We start from the raw sequence: 19,677 nt of genomic DNA, 5'->3' as shown, positions 1-19,677 counted from the left end.
AAAAATTAATTTGATATTATAAATGTATATATGTAGAAATGAATAGCTTGGTTATCATACGAGTCAAATGAGTTCCGACTTTAATGACTAATTTCATCTCCATTGTATATTATTTCATTTCTCAATCGTCATTGAGGTGTGTTGATCGGAGATATTTTTATCAAAAGATGTTTTTTGATTTTTAGGCCAGCCGTCGGCTTAGCCTATAGCCGCGTTCACATGACAACTAGTTAGACCGGTCTAAATGGGTCCGTACCTGGTCCGGTCCAAATTTAGACCGGACCAAATTTTGGTGAGCGTTCACACGGCGTTTTGAAACGCGGTGATAAAATCGCTTGTCACCGGGCCCACAAGATGTTGCCATCTGCTAAATAATCAATTGCGCCTGGATGAAGTCTTGCTTTCAGATTCGAAGTATAGCAAGACATTCTTCATTTGACCAATTCAATCCTCTTGTCAGATTTAGACATTTTCGCGAATTCGATTTTATTCTATCACGCTGAAACTCTATGTCGTTTAAACACGGTTCAAAGCACGGCAGTAAAACGAATGATGATCACGATATACAAATACGAATTACGCTCCAAACATTCCCATTATATAAACGGTAATAAAAGCATTTAAAACTTAATAAACTGGACTTACACGCTACCGCAGAGGTTGCGACATCTACTGCACAGATTCAGAATTACGATTTAGACCGGACCTGGTACCAGTTTCTGTCCACACACACATATTTAGACCGGTCCAAAATTTGGGCTGGACCTGGTTCGCTCTTTTCGACCGTGCCAAATTAGACCGGTCTAAACTAGACCGGTCTAATTTGGAACGGTATTTTTGCCGGTGTGAACGCTTGGTCCGGTCTAAATTGGACCAAATTTAGACTGGTCTAAATTTCGTCGTGTGAACGCGCCTTATTACTATACAAATGGAGTGAATTTAAATAACATGGTTTCCAGAGCAAAAGCTCTGTGACTGTGCAACTGAGCATATATTCATACAAATCATTAATGAAAGCACTATCCATTCTCAAAAATCTAGTTGAATTTTGAATGAGAACCTCATTAAGATTTATATTAGATTTTTAGTGAAAATCTGATCGCAAAAATATCTGTTTTAAAAAAGCCAATCACTAAAGCAAAGACTCCTCTATGATTGGCTTAGCCGCAGAGATCAGCAGGTGCTCACTTGAACCCACGGTATCGTCTACTGCTTTACTTCCGGGTTTTATTTAAAGATCTAAAATTGTATTTCAAGATCGATTTCTGTGAAATCTTTAGTTGATTTGGTTTTTGGGAGGAATATTTTTATTTGCACTACAGAAAATATCATTGACAATTGTGCAATGTCTGGGAAAATAGCTTTTTCTCGGATCGTATTGGTGACCTTGATATGCTAATTAGCCATGTGCTCAAACTGCAAATTCTATCAAATCTTATTCTGCCAAAGAATGTCAAATCCAATTCAATTTAACTTTATTGAACAAATAAAAACATCAAATCCAATTTAATTTGGTTGTATTGGGCAAATTTTAGAAAATTAAATTCTATTCCGCATTCAAATCATTAAGACCAAGGGAATTTATCTGAGGTATTTGTTCCTGCCAGCTCCAGTCACTGCCTGTGCTACATATGAAAACACGATTGTATTGTGTAAATTATGAGGGATTGACTTCGAGCTGGGAGTCTATTTTGACCAATTCAACCCACAGAAAGCATCATTTACCATTTTATAAAAAGCTGACAGGCTGGCTATTGTGCCCCTTAGAGCTCTTGTACTGACTTAAACTCATTATTATTAAATGACATAAAGAAACTTGTTAAGTGACTAGTTGATTCTGATTCAGTGACCAAATTAAACGCTTAGGTTGTATTTGAATCTGGAATGAAATTGTTTTTTTTGGTATCAAATGACATCTCATTTCAATGACTTTGTCTTGGCGCAATCCGATTTTCATTGACTCATAATTACACCGTACTTACATGCTTGCGCGATGGAAAAAAGAAATTTCCAGTTTCTAATGCGCTATTGAACCACTAGGCCATCAGCACAGTCATTTCTAGTGACAAAAAGATTTTTGATGATTTGCGTTGCGGTCGATTTGCTTCATCAGTTCTTAAACAGGACATTTCTACATTAAATCAACTAGTGCAAATAAACTTATATTTCTGTCCGAATTCAACATAATATCATTTGTGGAATCTGATAGGGTATACATTTTACGAACCCTAATGACCCGGACTTGAAATGAAACGTGACCGGCTGATGACAACATCACAACAATGCTATGCAACTACTAAATGTATGGTGGATCTAGTCTGGCAGGGGTTTGTACCGTCTTAGGGTTTCGATATCATGCCAAGGGATACTGGTTGAATTGCAATTGCCTGTTTATGCATGTACACCGAAATATGAAAATCAATCATATCTTGAAATCAAGCTTTACATTTAGAATAATCTTTGTTTAAGGTGATGGTTCGAAAAATATGCTGGAAATATTTCAGAAAGGTAAATAATCTTGAATTCACATTTTTGTTTCTATCTCAGAGGGTCTGAAAATCAACTGCAAAACTGACAGCAGTGAGTGATTCAATTAATACCTATTTTGCAACAGCTGTTATAGAAAATTAAGATTAAACAGCTCCCGATATAACGTAATGATGTGTACTTATATAACGTATAATTTCAGATACAAATTTCTAATTCGAATGTATAATGGCTTATTTCAGAGTACAATTTAGGAAAAAGTAAACCCTTGAACAAATCAGGTAAGCTATGGAGGCTTATCAAGGCCTGTGATAGTGTACAGCAGAAATTATTGGCATTTCAATGTGATCCTTTTGGAGGGCGGTAAAGCCACGTTCGCACTACTGCTGGTTAGACCAGTCTAAATGTGTCTGTACCTTGGACCGGATGCTCACTTATGGTAAATTGGCTTCAACTCGATATGACTGGCTCAGCGAGATGTCACCATAAGCATTTTACCACAAAATCTATATCTGAATGATAGATATATGAGTCCCTGGCAGGTTTTTATGTGAACAATTTTAAAGATAGCAGTTTATCATATATCTGGACACGTTAATCTCTGATTAGCAAACTATCATTTTAATCGTTGAATATGCTAAAAAAAAGTGGGCAGTGAAAACTGTGATTTTAAGTGAAGACTCAAAGATTCTTCCATCTGGGAGATATCTGTCTGAATGATCCAATTTTTCCTGTGAAGACTGGAGGTTTGACACCTTGATTGGCGACCCTAATGGAGTGTTACACAATCGTCTGATCTGATTATTCCCTCAAGATAATTTGAAGGAATGACCACCCAAATTGAATCATGAAATGTTCTTACAAATCAGTTTGTAGTATGTTATTTTAAAACTGAAAATCAAATACGTTATGTTTACACCCGGAACTGTAGTTCTATGCAAATACTGTGTTAAATCGTTCCACCTTTGGTCAAAAGAACAACTAAACCTGGTCACCAAAACAGTTAAGCAAACTTTTCCTAGAATGAAATACATTACAGGCAGTGATTTTTTGATCAGATCATATCCCTAAATGATATTTCTGGGTAAAATTCTGAGGCCGGAACATTGGCTCATTGGTTGGAAAATACGGTATCTATTGTTGGTAGAGTAACAAATTCACTTTCATTTTAGTTGATGATATTCTCAATGGATTAGAGAAAGAGCTCGGGTCAATGAAGGAAGGTAATTTTAATGCCGTGTGCCAAAAAATCGTAAAAGATATGAATTTCTTTTGAAGACTTGGCTCTCATTACAGGTGTGCTACTGCTTCAACTGGGCACGAGAGATTGGTTTTAATACAGTGCTTAGATTGTGCACTATATCTTAGACCTTTATCTTTTTCATTATACTTTCGGAAAGTGCATTTGAACTGTTTAAAGGATACTTGCGCTTGATAAATGACAATCATTATTATAACTATTATTAGGCCAGCCGTAGGCTGAGCCTATTACTATACAAATGGAGCGAGTTTTAATGATATGGTTTCCAGAGCAAAAGCTCTTTGACTGTGCAACTGAGCATATATTCATACAAATCATTCATTAAAGCATTATCTATTCTCGAAACTCTATGAAGCTGAATTTTGAAAGAGGGCTTCGTTCATACGAGCATTTTTGTGAAAATCTGATCGCAAAATTAACTGTTTTAAAAAGCCAATCATAAAGCAAAGACTCCTCTATCATTGGCTTAGCTGCAGAGATCAGCAGGTGTTCACGTGAACCCGCGTTATCGTCTACCGTTTTACATCCGGGTTTTATTCTAAGATCTAAAATTGTATTTCAAGATTGATATTTCTGTGAAATCTGCTGAGCTGGGAGTGTATTTTGACATATTAAACCCACAGAATGCATCATTTGCCATTTTATGAAAAGCTGACAGGGCCATAGTGCCCCTTGGGGTTCTTGTTATCATTATCGTCTAACAATTTAAATCTAATTGCTATCCCTTGATGTTTTAGCGTTTGTTTAAGCCTATAATTGAGCGAGCGTCGTGGGGGAGTGGTGACAGCGTTCGACTCTGGGAAGCCAGGTCGTGGGATTCGAAACCCTGTACATTACTGTAGTGTCCTCGGGCAAGACACTTATCCTCATTGCCTCTCTCCACCCAGGGGTAAAATGGGTACCTGGTCTGATAGATGACTCCTGAGCGCCTAGTAGCTGCCCGGATGTTACTTCTCCCTAAGGAGAGATGACTGATACATGAATAGAGTTAAAGGCTGGGGTAATGATACCAAATTTGGAGCGCATTTGAACAGACTCTTGGTTTGGATACCTGCGCTATATAAATGACAGTTATTATTATTATTATTATTATTATAATTTATAGATTCTGATGATTCACAACCTGAACTATAAACACGACCATACATTCTTTTTAAATCATCTCTTTCAGTTGAGTTGCAGAAAATCGGTGTCGTGGTTTACACAGGTAAATATATATTGCTGTGCAATATTCGGCATATTTATTATATTCATGTATTCTCAAAGAATATTACATTTTCATTTTCAGCAACTGACAAAGTAGCCTGTGAGTCTTGCATGATATCTCAACACTAGACTAACATAAGCGATGTTGGGCTCATTTTGGTTGCCTAAGGGGTTATCTCCGACTGTTGGCCCTGATCATAACTAATTTGACCCATTGTGTGGATTTAAACAAAACGAAGTGTCTTGATTTTACATATTAGACATTCAGCAATGAAAAAATATGCTTTGTGGTTGAAGTTTTAGGCTAATTGGTATTGGGATGTAACTTGGATGATAATAATTGAAAATAAAACAATTTCCTTAAATATTTCCACCTGATATTATGTTGATATGTCTTTGAATCTAAAAGTTGTGAAAGTGAATGATCAAACCTAGTGATAGGAACAAATTCAGATGATTGGTTTCATTATTTGAGCTATAGATGTACATTGTAGCTAGTACGTTGTAATGAAATTTCTTTGATATATCTTCTAACCCAATAATTCATAAGATCTTGAATTGGAAAGAAGAAAGCCGTAATAAAATGACATAATAATATTTATCAAAGGCGCATTTGCAGTATTAAATTTGCAAATCCAAAGTAGACCGTGAACGATCTTTACCATATTATCAAAATTGTTACAATGAAGTCTTATGAATCAATAAAGACTATGCACTATACCTATTTAATGGGTAATGTGTGAGTCATTGTGCACTTCGTCATCAATGTTAGTGTTTCGGAACAACTACAATTGCTTATATTGACTTTATTTTGTATTATGATAAATTTTGTTAACTGTTATTTTCTATTTAATGAATTCTGTTTAGAATAATGAATTTTAGAAGAGTGAATAGTTGCCAGTCAACCCCAACTAATTGTCGATTTATCCAAATTCAAAGTAACTTTGATCGTCATGGTTGAAAATATTAGGCAATGTACATTTGTTATTCTCAATGTGTCTATAAACCATTAAAGTTTGTTTTTTGTTTAAGTTGACCGTATTGTGATGATGGTGGACTCTATTTGGACTGAGCAAATCAAGGACAAAGGTGACCGCCTATTTTTGAATTGAAAGAGATACTTTTAAGGTGTACCTTAAAAGTATGTAACTTTTTTTCATAACTGATCTAGAGTTGCATTCAAAAGTAGGTTACTCCGAAGTAATTTTTGTTTTCTCCCAGAGAAGAAACAAGAAAATTTGCTGTGTACTCTAATGAGAATCACAAATGATAAAAAGAGAATTAAAGGTACAAATACACTCAATCTGGTCGAATGGTTCTCCTTTTGAATAGCCTATCCAGGATATATTGCTGTTAGCGATTATCTTTTAGAACTGAAAAAAAGTGGGAAAGCGTTTTGTCCGATCGATTGGGATAAGGCATGTAAGTAGTTTTAATCTTTGGCTTTTCTTTGCAATATTTAATTAATCCTCTTGTCTAGGGCCTCTTGTCCTCTTGTCTATATTTTGAAAAAAATTGAATCGTTACCACTGATTAAGTACTGCCAGGTATCTTTGTAATGTTCTTTCTATTCCCATGGATTACGGATTTACGGTTCCCTTTATGGATTTACGGTAAATCACTGCCCCAGACAAACAAGGACGTAAACTGCAAGGAGATTGCAGTTGATGGGATCGCTAAGTAAAATCTACCGCCTAATTCCATTAATACGCAAGACATAGTAGTTGCTCACCGTTTGCGCCGCAAAACTAGAAATGAAAAACCTGTCGGCATCATCATCCAATTTCAATGCCGTGATAAGCGAGATCTTGTTCTCAAACATCGCAAAGAACTCAAGGGCATGGGGTATGTCATCCAGGAAGACCTTGCCCCTGAACTTCTCTACAAACAAATCGGGCTTCTTTTCATCAGTATTTGCCAGTCATGGGAAAATTTTTAGAATTCAAAATGACAAAAGGATGTGTCTACTCCGATCTGAGGATCTATCTAAGTATAGCATTAACTCATGAATCTGGTGAAGCGTTTTGTGCTCTCGTCAAATCAGTAGTGAACTGGCTGCCGCATATAGTCCATTCTAATAAACTGTTATTTATAGAATGGCAAAACACATGTTCTTTTTTTCCTTGTCTGCTGATAATCTTGCCTGTACTTTCTGATATCCGTTTTTCCTTCCCATTTCAGTTTTGTTCAGTTTTTTTTCTTTTTCTGTTTAAATTTGATTCAGAATCTATCGTCATCATGTAGTGTAGCCCAAAGATATCTGCTCATGATTTTTCAAGATTTGATGAATTAAAGGCTGTACTGACCGACCACTGTATCTATTGCAGCGATGAGCGAAAGCAGTAATATTGAAAATGAGCTCCTTAAATATGAGAACCGAGGCATGATCATTTACTGTCATTCATCTATAAGTTGTACTATAAAACCTACGCATTTGGATATTAGATATGGATCGTGGATCTCATTCACATTGAATCGCAAAACTATAAATTTCGGGTTTTACTATAGATCGCCCTCGCAATTACCTGATCAAAGACTCTTTTTCTTGATCATATTTCATGCTTTGTGAGAAGTGCTCAAATGTGCAATGACCCCACTAGGAATGCAGTCATACTTATTGGTGATTTCAACGCTAAGCATTTTTTCGTGGTGTCCATCCGACACACAACAGATACTACTGGTTTTTTATTAAAATATGTTTCTGATGACCTTAACCTTCTTAACCTTAACCTGCTGTGTATTACTAAACCATTCGAACATAACAAACGATTTTCATATAAAAAACGTATCTGGCAATTTGAATGAATTGATATGGAACTATTAGAACATAATTTCTGCCATGCTGACTGGCGGGGTATTTTAGATAACAGAGATCACGGTGAACAATTCTCCGAGAGTTTACTTAACCTATGCCAACAATCCGTACCTAGTCTACTGGTCACTATCTCGAATATGTCAAAACCATGGTTTCACAACGATATTAAAATAAAAGAAACCGTTATCACTGTTTATTTAAAAAAAACACAATCGACCCCATTTCTTTGATATGTACTGAAATCACTCCATGTAAAAACATTAGTTAAAGAAAAATAATCTTATAGCGCAAATAAGGTTAATTTTGATAGTTGGGAATGACTGCATTTTAGAGCAGCTATATATGTATCGGGGTGTACTCAAGGCTCCAACACTGCCAAAGTACTTAATAATGTTTTAGCTTGGCAGACTCTTTCATCCAGACGTTTTGAACGTCAACAACTTTTTATTTTTAGCCCACTTGGGACTTAAGTCCCAGCGGGCTATTGCGTTCACTTTTCGTCCGTCGTCCGTCCATCTGTCCGTCCGTAGACAGAATCCAGTTATTTTGGGAAGTTTTGAAGACGCTTTGAGGTAATGTCTTGATATTTGGTTTACACATCTTCAGCCCAAAAACTGGCCCTGTCAGAATCAAGATGGCCGACTGGCTGCCATTGTTGTTCGTCAAAATCAGCAATTTTTACACTTTTTGAACTTTTTGAGGGAAATTTTGGAAACACTTAAATCAATTACCTTGATCTTTCGTTCATATTTGGATCCCCCTAGGGCCCATCACTGTAAGAAAAATTGGGTCGATCGGACTGAAGATGGCCGTCCTATGACCTTTTTAGTGCCCAAAAATGTCAATTTTGGCCCGAATTCTGAGTCCTGTAGCTTCCTACTGGTTTGCCATTTCTCATTGCAATTTGTGAAGGGTGTTCTTTGGAAAAGGATGTTTTATACCTGAGCCAGGTATTTTTGTTCTGCCAATTATGACGCAATTGGCGGCCATCTTGGTTTCGTCAGTACTCATTCGTAGGTGGGAAAAAGTTTTTCCACATTATATTGATACCTAAGCATATTCTGTTACCACAATCAATTGCAAAGTTGTAGCTCATGACATTGTCTATGATTGTGGTGGTTTTAAGGACATTAGTTATTCTATATGGTCACCAGTGGGCGGTGAATAGTAGAATTACCTAGTATTTCCTTATTAGATTGATTGATACCAAGGCATATTTTATCACCATGATCAATTGCAAAGTTGTAGTTTATAGGCGCGTTCACACGACGAAATTTAGACGGGTCTAAATTTGGTCCGGTCCAATTTAGACCAAGTGTTCAAACGGGCAAAAATACTGTTCCAAATTAGACCGGTCTAATTTGGCACGGTCTTAAAGAGTGAACCAGGTCCGGACCAAATTTTGGACCGGTCTAAATATGCGTGTGTGGATAGAAACTGGTACCAGGTCCGGTCTAAATCGTAATTCTAAATCTCTGCCGTAGATGTCGCAACTTCTGCGGTAGAGTGTGAGTCCAGTTTATTAAGTTTTAAATGCTTTTATTAGCGCGTATGTAATTATTTTTAAGTACTCTTTTTCCTCCCTATTCAATGGAAATGTTTGGAGCGTAATTCATATTCGTATATTGCGATCATCATCCGTTTTACTGTCGTGCTTTAAACCGTGTTTAAACACGACACTTAGAGTTTCAGCATGATAGAATAAAATCGAATTCGCAAAAATGTATAAACCTGACAGAGGATCGAATTGGTCAAATGAAGAATGTCTTGCTCTACTTGGAATATGGAAGCTAGACTTCATCCAGGCGCAATTAATTATTTAGCAGATGGCGACATCTTTCGGGCCCGGTGACAAGCGATTTTATCATTGTGTGTCAAAACGCCGTGTGAACGCTCACCAGAATTTGGTCCGGTCTAAATTTGGACCGGACCAGGTACGGACCAATTTAGACTGGTCTAACTAGTTGTCGTGTGAACGCGGCTTATGACATGTTCTATGATTGTGGTGAGTTTCAAGGTCATTGGGTTTTGCATATGGTCACCTGGGGGCATTGAATAGTAGAATTACTTAATATTTCCATATCAAATTGGTTATCACAATCAATTACAAAATCGTAGCTGCTGACATGTTCTATGATTGAAGTGAGTTTCAAGGTCATTGGTTTTTGTATCTGGTCACCAGGGGGCGTTGAATATTAAAATTGTTAGATTGTTGAGCATTGGAAACCACTTCCCAAGTGGGCATGTTGTCCCTGGACCCCTAGAGAAAGGTCTCCTCCCTACGTATCTTCTCTCTTTCAATGCTACCGCCTGCATCCAGCTAGAGACTTGTGAAATTGCCTGTTCATTTACCTGTTCATTTCCCTGTTCATATCCCACCAAATTAAAGTGAGAAATTTATAACTTCTCCACTGCTGAATTTAATAACAGCCTGGAATAACACAGATGCAATTCCCCGTTAAATTCCTACCTGTTCTCAGTTCAAGAGCAAAATCTGTTATAAGAAGAATAAACAAATTTTATCTACGTCCATGCTTCCGAACCTTTATCGCGAGGAGGAGATATGTCTGAATAGATTAAGGGTTGACCTTTTTCTTCGCTCCCAACTTTATGACCACAATTTTGTCAATACAAATCCACTAATTTTTGTAGTGTTAGGCTTAGTCTGCAGCATTTCTTAATTCAGTGCCGGCATATCCCTCATTGATGTCACATCCAGTCACTACTTACAAACCTTGATGAGATATCCCCTGTTTTACCTAGCTTTTTCTTTTCAAAATCGTTATCTGAAAAATGTCATATTTTGGCGACTCTAACTTTTAATTCAACATTAACTCTAGTAAATCGGAATTCTGCAAAATTTATACATGACTACCAGTACACTGTTTAGTAGCCGACAATTGTTTTCTTTCCTTTATTATTTTTTTATGCCCCCGGCTCAACTTAAGTTGAAAGGGGGCATATAGATTTACCCCTGTCTGTATACGCCGCCGCCGCCACAAGTGACGTTAACAGCCTAGAGGCCACAATTGTTGACCGATTGTTTTAAAACTTGGTACACAAGTAGGATATCGCTTGGGCCAGAACCCTATTTAAAATTGGGTCGATTCGATTTAAATTATGGCCACCAGGGGGCCGACATGAAAAACGACGTTAACAGCCTAGAGGCCGCAATTGTTGACCGATTGTTTTAAAACTTGGTACACAAGTAGGATATCACTTGGGCCAGAACCTTATTCAAAATTGGGTCGATTCGATTTAAATTATGGCCACCAGGGGGGCCGACATGAAAAACGACGTTAACAGCCTAGAGGCCGCAATTGTTGACCGATTGTTTTAAAACTTGGTACACAAGTAGGATATCACTTAAGCCAGAACCCTATTTAAAATTGGGTCAATTCGATTTAAATTATGGTCACCAGGTGGCCGACATGAAAAACGACGTTAACAGTCTTGAGGCCGTAATTGTTGACCGATTGTTTTAAAACTTGGTACACGACTAGGGTTTCACTTTGGGTAGAACCCTATTTAGAATTGGGTCGATTCGATTTAAATTACATGAAAAACCACGTTAACATTCTTTTCTTATTGACACATATGCTTTTGTATAATACATTTGTATATGCTGCAATGGAACCAATTTGTCCTCTCTATCTGGGTATCTGTCCTCTATAGGCTACAGTTGACAATAGGGGCTAGGAAGCCCGTTATAAAATAATTCCAGGGACAAACCCTGTTAATTCACATATGCCTGTAAATTTCAGGCCTGGGGCATTCGAGGCTTTGCCTCATTCTAGTTTTTTGTCAAATTGTTTTTTTTCATCTCCCATTCAATTATAACCACTGTTATTATTGTTATTTTTTCTTTTTCTATCTTATGTTCTCTCAATCTTTTCTCTCAATCTTTTGCATCTATATGTTAATAACGTACATGACAGCCCTTTTCTTGTTAACAATTATTATTATGGTGTTTCTATTAATGTACTTTGTACCTGAGCAAACCCTTAACATTATAATTTTTTGGTAAATTAAATCATATATATATATATATATATATATATATATATATATATATATATATATATATATATATATATATATATATATATATATATATATATATATATATATATATATATATATATATATATATATATATATATATACTTAAAAAAACTATTTATAGCTTGGGTATAAGTTCGTCGCAGTTAGAAATGCCTTCATGCAGTGTGTGACGACTGACAACAATTCTGGATTTCTTAGACCAACGTATATTTAAGACAATGAAGATGGTTTACTGAAATTTAAAGAAAAATTGTATACTATCAAAATATTACCACACAATGGCGCCTATTATCATTAATATATTATTTTATATGCCATTATAGCTTATTTATCTTTGCAGGGGAACTTTTGAAAACATGTTTTCGCAATGATATAAAGAGGATCAATGAAGGTTACTTATCAATCGAACCTGTGTTTACATCATGATTCATTTTGTCAAACAATACCGAATCATAGATTACTCCTATTTGTATTTTGGATTGCCTGCGCATTCATACTCTAATTGATTTCCTGTTTCAGAACTTATGGCTATGGCAAAGAAAGAGCTGGGTATGTATTACAAAAGTAGTACAGTAGACTTTGCCTGATTCAGTTTGGACCGTAATTTTTGGTTATCCTTTGTCAGCGATATGAAGTGGGCATTGAGCCAATTTATGTAAAATCGCGGTACGTTTTTAAGATCAAGACCATATGGTATGGTGGCTGATTCGGGCCATACTAAAAAAAATTTCTGTACGGCTAGAGCAACGATAAAAAATTTCACAGTGGCCCTTTTTTATAGTTTTCTCGCGCGAGAATTCAATACATTTTGGTTTTCTTGCGCAGGAAAACAAAAAATGGGCCATTGTAAACAATTTTTATCTATCTTCTAGCCAGTCAGAAAAATTTTTCAAACCAAAATGTTTAGTTTTCTCGCGCGAGAAAACCAAAATGTTTTGAATTCTAGCGCGAGAAAAACAAACTTTTGACATTTCATCAGCAGAAGATGAGCGCTGTGTTTTCTATTTGATAGAATTTGTAAAAAAATCGTAATTTCTTGTGACTTAAAAATACTAAGCAGCTACAATAGGTATAGCTCGAGGTCTTAATATTAGTGGTAATTCCAGGATTTAATACGCCGATTTCTAACTGCACTGGTATTTCAGCTTCCACGGCCATGCATTGGAAGAGGTTTCCATGACTAAATATTTAGCCACCCTCTGACCCTGTGACATCATATGAATTTTATTTGAATATTTTTTCATATTGTGAAAATGTTTTTTTGAAAATATTAAGTAGTTTCCCTGCCGCGCCTACCTGTATCCTACGAAATTTTGGATGTGGACCGTAAACAACTGTATATCTTTGGTCTTATTTGACTACAAAATAATTCTTTAAGAAAGATATAATACATTATTTAAACTTGTAGAACTTTGAAGTCACGAATTAAAAAAAGATTTTTCAAGCAATGCCCTTACTCCAAACAACTTCTAGCTTTCAAGGAAAACCACGCTTTGCCCATTGGCAATTTATTTTACCTCGTTCACTGAATTATAATACACTTAATACACAAGAAATCAGGGAATTTTTAGGATTTTTTACGTCATCAATAAAGGTTTGAGCATCCTTTGATATCATGCCAATGCTAGTAAAATGGATCTTAGGTCCATAGTATAAAACGGGTGACGCTTCCTTCTCATTTGTATATTAAATTCAAATTGTAACTGCATTCATGTAACACATTAGACACAGCCAAAATGACTCAAATATAATGTTCCGATTATTCCCTGAAACAAAGCGTCGCCGGATTTTTATGCCCCCCATCTCAACATTAGATGAGAGGGGGCATATAGATTTACCTGCGACTGAATGCGCCGCCGTTTCCTCCGCAAGTGATGTTAACAGCCTAGCAGCCGCAATTGTTGACCGATTCCTTTCAAATTTGGTACACAAGTAGGACATCACTTGGGCCAGAAGCTTTTTTGAAATTGGGTTGATCACAATTAAATAACATCTTTGGAACTTAAATGTTCAATCGGGATCACAATTCTGATGAATACATAAAGAAAACATGTTTCGAGTTAGAACTTTGCTAATGCTAGTTGCCATACACCTTTTACTGTTTGCTCCGGGTTCATAGGGTTTAATCCTGAAGCGAATGGTGTGCAAATTCATTTTCAGCAGGAATGTAAATCATGCGAAGTCTGTGGTACTACCCCTCACTGTTTGTGTACACATGTTGGTAGATGTAAAGCATTAATCATTCAATACCAACGACAGTATAATCTACCAATGCTCAAGGCCCATGGCCTCTTGTTTTCTGTTACTTTGTACTGGATTGATCATCTCATTACATTGGGTCAGAGGGAAGGTAGAGATTTTCCCTTGTATATACTCACAGTAGCAACAGGAATGAACTGCTCAATTTCTATTGACACTTTAAGGTCGGCTTCAAATTTACTAAGTTGGCCAGAGCAGAGGGCAGACTTGAGCATAAAATCCACCGAGAAAGGTTGTTTTCTGAGTAGAGCAACACCGAGTAGGGGATTTGATTTAGTACAGGAATGCATAAGGATCAGGAAATTTCAATGGAATTTCACATGCAACCGTTACTGAGTTAAGCACCTAGTGGTTTCGTTTTCATCCCAGTCCAGCATATATTCGTCGTTATTGCATCATCTGGTTATTGCATTTTCTGACCATCTATGGTGTCCTACTGCACGAGTGTTTTGTTTACTTTAGATGGTGAAGCGGCCAGTTGTGGAAATCCAGATTTTGTCCAACCAGGTAACTATACTTGTATTTTTCAGCATAAGTTATCAATATTCTGTTGTATTCATTCACCGAGATACACTATCAGCAATTTCTTTTCCTTAGTCACCCATTGTAAACTGTATGATCCATTTGAATGGTATAATAACTGTTCGTACGAACTTCGTAAGAACTGAATGTAGAGAGAATCTCACAATAATAACGAAAATTCCGAAAGGATGTTCACTGTTCATATTCACTGTTCATGTTCACCATGATGTATCCATCTTCATTCGGATTCAGTCTGCTCATTAAAACTTTTTTTGCTCATTTGCCTTCCAATGTCATCATATTCTAATGGCCTACCTCGTAAAACGCCAACCAGCTCGTAAATACTGCTACGATTCAACCATTCAGGTCCAAACTAAAATTGAAAGGTGGCAGATAGCCAAACGAAAAAGGCCTAGCTTAAACATGTGTATTTGGCTGCAGCGCTATGGCTATACAGACACGACTGTGATATCATCAACTGGAAAGAACTAGTGGCATACCATACGCAGCAAGTTGCCTTCATATCCACCCAACCTGAGTCGGCAATACGATGCAAGCCGTATCGGACCATGGACGCATAAACTCTAGTATATATGTGCATGGTTGGATATACCGTGGCCCATCCAGTTGCTTTGGACCAGATCTAGACCAGATCTTGACAATTGGTCAATTATTAAAGAATCACCTATTTAAGATGAACATTTCTGCAGCAAAATCAATTTCAGAACAATTTAAAGATGGCCATATTGCCATATTGCGAGTCCGGGGAAGAGTGTTTTTAGCAACCATTTGAGCCCAAAGTTTGTATTTAGAATATATATGAACTGAACGTAGAAATGTAATTTAAGACCAAAATTTCTGCAGCAAAGTACAATGCCTGTGTCAACTGTATGAGTTTGAATTTCGTATTAAAACTATTGTTCCATATTGTTCCATTTTAACTTTAATCAAACTTAAAAGTTGTGATGCATAATTACATGAGCCACAATTGCATGACGTCATAGACGTAATCCAATGCTAGTAAAAATGGATCAGAAGTCGTAGTAAAAAAAGCGCCGACTCTTCTCATTTTCATAGTAGCTTCAAATTGTAACTCCGTTCTCGTAAAATATTAGACACGGCTGAAATTGACTCAAAATATTGTTTCAATTATTCCCAACAAGATAGCGTCGCCACATTTCTGATTTAATGGCCAAAAGATTATTCTATCGCATTTTTCTCATTATTTATCCGGTTGATGAGAGGGGGTTAAGCAATCGCGTAGTGGTATGTCCGCATTGACATTGGCAGTAAAGAATGGGGAACGGCCTCTTCTGAATAGAAAAACATGAAATTATGTACCTCCGATTTATAAATGATAGAGCAGTGGAACGGCAGGCCTACTCCTGACTGAAACCCGTGTAGGTAAGTTATGTGATCGTGCGGGAACGCCTTTACTCAAGTTAAAACCATTTCTTGATGACACGAAACATCAAACGATAAACGGTAGGCTACCACCATGATACGATATCACCAATAAAGATAGCTCATTTTATTCAATTTTACCAGAGTTGTTTATTGGAGGAAAATATCATTGTTAAGTACGCCGAGAACAACCATGTTGTATCATCAGTCGGTTGACTGATAGTTTATTTTAAAATTCCATCGGTTCGGCTATATTCTACGATAAGTGTTCACTTTAGATGCCCTGCCCCCCTACTGCGCAGTAACATTTGTATTGTTGTATTAAGGAAATAAGACTACAACTTACGAAATAAGATGTTCATATTGCTAACCATGCTAACAATACCTCTGGTTAAAATAAATATATAATATAACCACAAGTGCATGTTATCATATCTAATAACTTTTCTAGAACAAAATTCTATCCATGTAGCAGAAACAAGTTTTCATACTTACAATGATTCGGAGTCTATTTTCGGAAATCTTTGCTGTCCCTGGACAAAACTCTCCAACGCAGGAAAGGTATGTTGTGTCGTGATGGGTTCTCGTTTTTTTATACAAAAACTCTCCGCATATATACCAGAGTCCTCGTCCTCGCAATTAGAACCGTTCATCCGAACATCTCAGTTTCTGGTTGATGGTTCCACTATGCACAAGCAGTTCTACGCCGACTTCAAAATCTTGATTGATCGTTTTTTATCGTACAGATCAAATCTTGCGCGAGACGGTACAGAAAACGATGTGCTTGCCACTTCTGCCTGCAGAATCGATTGCAGAGGGACTCCAGTCGATAAAACGGGATACCCCCGAAGTTGTACGTAGGCAGCTCAACCAGTTCTTCACATATTTAGAGCGGTATTGGATTAACCGGATTGGTGTGAATCGTTTATCAGTCAACGGTTGTACCGAAAGAACCAACAACGGTGTGGAAAGTTTTCACGCTACCCTTAGAAAAAAGTTGGGTATTCATCCCAATTTATTTGTTCACTTGGACAATCTAAAGAAAATTGCGTTAGATTCGGAAAATGAAACTTCCCGTCTTCAGCGTGGATTAGAAATAAGACGACGGCGTAAACGTAAAGTAGTGTTAACGGATAACGTTATAAAATTGTGCGCCCAAAGACTTTCAAGTGGACATTATACTATTGTCGAATTTTTGAATGCCACACGACATGCGTTCGGAGGATATGCTAACCCCGATAACTGGCTACAAGACATCAATTCCGACAATGAGAATGATGATGGGGACAACGAATTTAATGAAAGTGTTCATGATGACAGTGGCGATGATGATCTCGATGATGAAGATTTGCCCGAGTTGGCTGAGGAACCAATTGCGGAAGATCCTCCTCGTGCGAATGAGCCAGCAGAACCCGTCATAAATGAAGAACTAATGTGCGTTATTTGTTTGACCGAACCACGGGAACGCGTTGCATTGGTGCCCTGTGGACATATGCTGTTCTGTTCAGTATGCGTAGACAGGTTGATCGAGATAAGAGGTGCTATCTGCCCTGTCTGTCGTTCAGAAATTATGATGAAGATAAATTTATACCAATAGAAATTTCATATGAATAGTTCCAAATTAAGAATCGAAAGATAGAAAAAACAGAAAAACAGAAACATGCTTTGTGTATAATAATCAGATATCAAATTATCATTTGTAAATAATAAAATGGATAGAAGTAAAATTGCATCGTGAATCTGTCGTTCATTTTACTCATCATGTTTACGCCGCAAGACAACAGAAAAATTTTTCCCACAGCATCATAAAATAACACAATTACACATGGAGTAATAAACAGATTCTATATAAAGATCATTAATGGATTCTTGTATTTTCATGTTGTGCACATTCAGCGATAGACAGTAGGATGCTGAAAATGAACAACATGAAAATACAAGAACTAGAAAAAGCATGACACGAAAATACAAGAATGTGCACATCAATAATGAACAAGAACTGGAAAGTACAAGAACTGGAAAATGCCGGAAAAACATGCATCACACTTTGCAGGAACTGGAATATTCAGGAAATTGATACATTTTCAATTTCCTGTATTTTCCAGTAAGGGGTATTTCTTGTATATTCCACTATTGGATTATTATTTCATAATCCAGTGTGTACGTTCCTACATTCTCCAATTCTTGTTTTATCAGGTTGTGCCATTTCTAGTATTTTCTAATAGTGGATTATTCCCATGTTTTCATTGTAGGAATATTCCGTTACAGTCATTTTCATGTCGTGCATTTTCTATCGTCCCCTCACGAGGCGGTAGCCCCTTACGCAGTCGGCAGATAGATTCGCTTTGCAATGCGCGCCGGGAATAGTAAATTTTATCTTTTCCATGCGTTGAACACCACAACAGTGAAATTTGCACGTTGTTTGTCGTAAATTGCAATATCGCGATGGTTATTTGCCGCTACTGTAGTTTTTGGTTTACCTTTTTCAGCGGTATGAGGTTGGCATTGAGCCAATTCATGTAAAATCTCGGTACGTTTTTTTTAATGTGAGCATGTTTTTCATTGGTTCTCGGGTTAAACGACTTAAATCGACGCCATTGAAGACATGACGATGATCTTCAACCTTGTAATTAGCTATTCCCAAAATTTTTATGTAATAAATTAGGCAGCCAGAAAAATTCACCCCAATCAGTCGCTTGCCGGTTCAGACTGGTTGGAAGATTGTTTGAATGAACCGGAACCGAATTTCCAATTATGTACTTCGATTAAAAAATTTGTAAATTCTTCTGTAAATTAGACCGCCGATCACACAACTATATCTGTACTTCGGTTTCCGATTTCAAAATCAAACCCCCGGTTTCGCTCCCGTCAGGTGTGGTGGGTCTGTAAGGGACACTCAATCAAAAAATCTAACGAAATTTACAAACCAAATAAACAAAAGGGACAATCCCTATTTTTAAGATAAAAAAAAAAACTCTACCCCCTAAATCCTAACCCTCTAAACCCTAACCCTTTTAACCCTAACCTTCTAAATACTATTCTAGTTTATTTAATAGTTAACTATTCTAAAGGGGAGTAGAATGATAGAATAGTAGAATAGTTAACTCTTCTAAAATAAATGAAAGGATAGTAGAATAGGGAAGTAGAATAGTAGAATAGTAGAATATTTAACTATTCTAAAAGAAATGAAAGGATAGTAGAATAGGGGAGTACAATAGTAGAATAGTTAACTATACAACTATTATAAGATCCCGCACGATTATGATGAAGCGGACGTTCACTACGCAAGGCTCCACGTGCGCGGGAGTGCTTAATACTAGACTTTAACACACACCAGGGAAACTTCCCTGCCACACCCAAACACACGCTCATACAGACTACTACATGGTGATGCGGTAACGCTGCTTTGCGCGTGCACGTTTGGTAATAATGATAACAGGCTGAATAATCGTCGTAGCAGAAGATGAGCGCTGTGTTTTCTGTTTGATAGAATTTGTAGTAAATTGTTATTTCTTGTCACCTGAAAATACTAAGCAGCAAGTATAGGTCAAGTTTTGAATATTGTAGTGGTAAATTCCAGGATTTAAAACGATCTAATAACACCCCGGTGTTTTAGTTTCCGCGGCCATACATTGGAAGGGGTTTCGTTTCCAAGACT

At 36.9% G+C, this 19,677-nt stretch overlaps 2 protein-coding genes across 5 annotated transcripts in view; both read left to right on the top strand.

The window, feature by feature from the left end:
- Positions 1 to 19,677, top strand: part of LOC141907862 (uncharacterized) — a 71,977-nt gene that overhangs the window by 36,550 nt on the left and 15,750 nt on the right. For 3 of the 4 annotated variants that reach the window (XR_012619546.1, XM_074797607.1, XM_074797606.1), the window contains 11 exons: positions 2,470 to 2,508; positions 2,730 to 2,768; positions 3,660 to 3,710; positions 4,920 to 4,955; positions 5,037 to 5,054; positions 5,987 to 6,043; positions 6,176 to 6,241; positions 6,326 to 6,376; positions 12,175 to 12,225; positions 12,354 to 12,383; positions 14,556 to 14,600. Coding sequence is in view for 3 of the 4 variants with exons in the window: in XM_074797607.1 (XP_074653708.1) it covers positions 2,470 to 2,508; positions 2,730 to 2,768; positions 3,660 to 3,710; positions 4,920 to 4,955; positions 5,037 to 5,054; positions 5,987 to 6,043; positions 6,176 to 6,241; positions 6,326 to 6,376; positions 12,175 to 12,225; positions 12,354 to 12,383; positions 14,556 to 14,600 (483 nt within the window). In the remaining variant the exon portion in view is untranslated. The remainder of the gene's footprint in view (positions 1 to 2,469; positions 2,509 to 2,729; positions 2,769 to 3,659; positions 3,711 to 4,919; positions 4,956 to 5,036; positions 5,055 to 5,986; positions 6,044 to 6,175; positions 6,242 to 6,325; positions 6,377 to 12,174; positions 12,226 to 12,353; positions 12,384 to 14,555; positions 14,601 to 19,677) is intronic. The other variant, XM_074797608.1, reaches the window with a different exon arrangement.
- Positions 15,863 to 17,697, top strand: LOC141907580 (uncharacterized). The gene is made up of 3 exons (XM_074797264.1): positions 15,863 to 16,019; positions 16,471 to 16,580; positions 16,766 to 17,697. The coding sequence occupies exon 3, from the start codon at positions 16,798 to 16,800 to the stop codon at positions 17,614 to 17,616; it is 819 nt and encodes a 272-aa protein (XP_074653365.1). The 5' UTR covers positions 15,863 to 16,019; positions 16,471 to 16,580; positions 16,766 to 16,797; the 3' UTR covers positions 17,617 to 17,697.

This window comes from Tubulanus polymorphus, chromosome 6, assembly GCF_964204645.1.
Source record: "Tubulanus polymorphus chromosome 6, tnTubPoly1.2, whole genome shotgun sequence".
Lineage (NCBI taxonomy): Eukaryota > Metazoa > Nemertea > Palaeonemertea > Tubulaniformes > Tubulanidae > Tubulanus > Tubulanus polymorphus.
The sequence above is the reverse complement of the archived record's forward strand: the minus strand, read 5'-3'. Positions and strand labels throughout refer to the sequence as shown.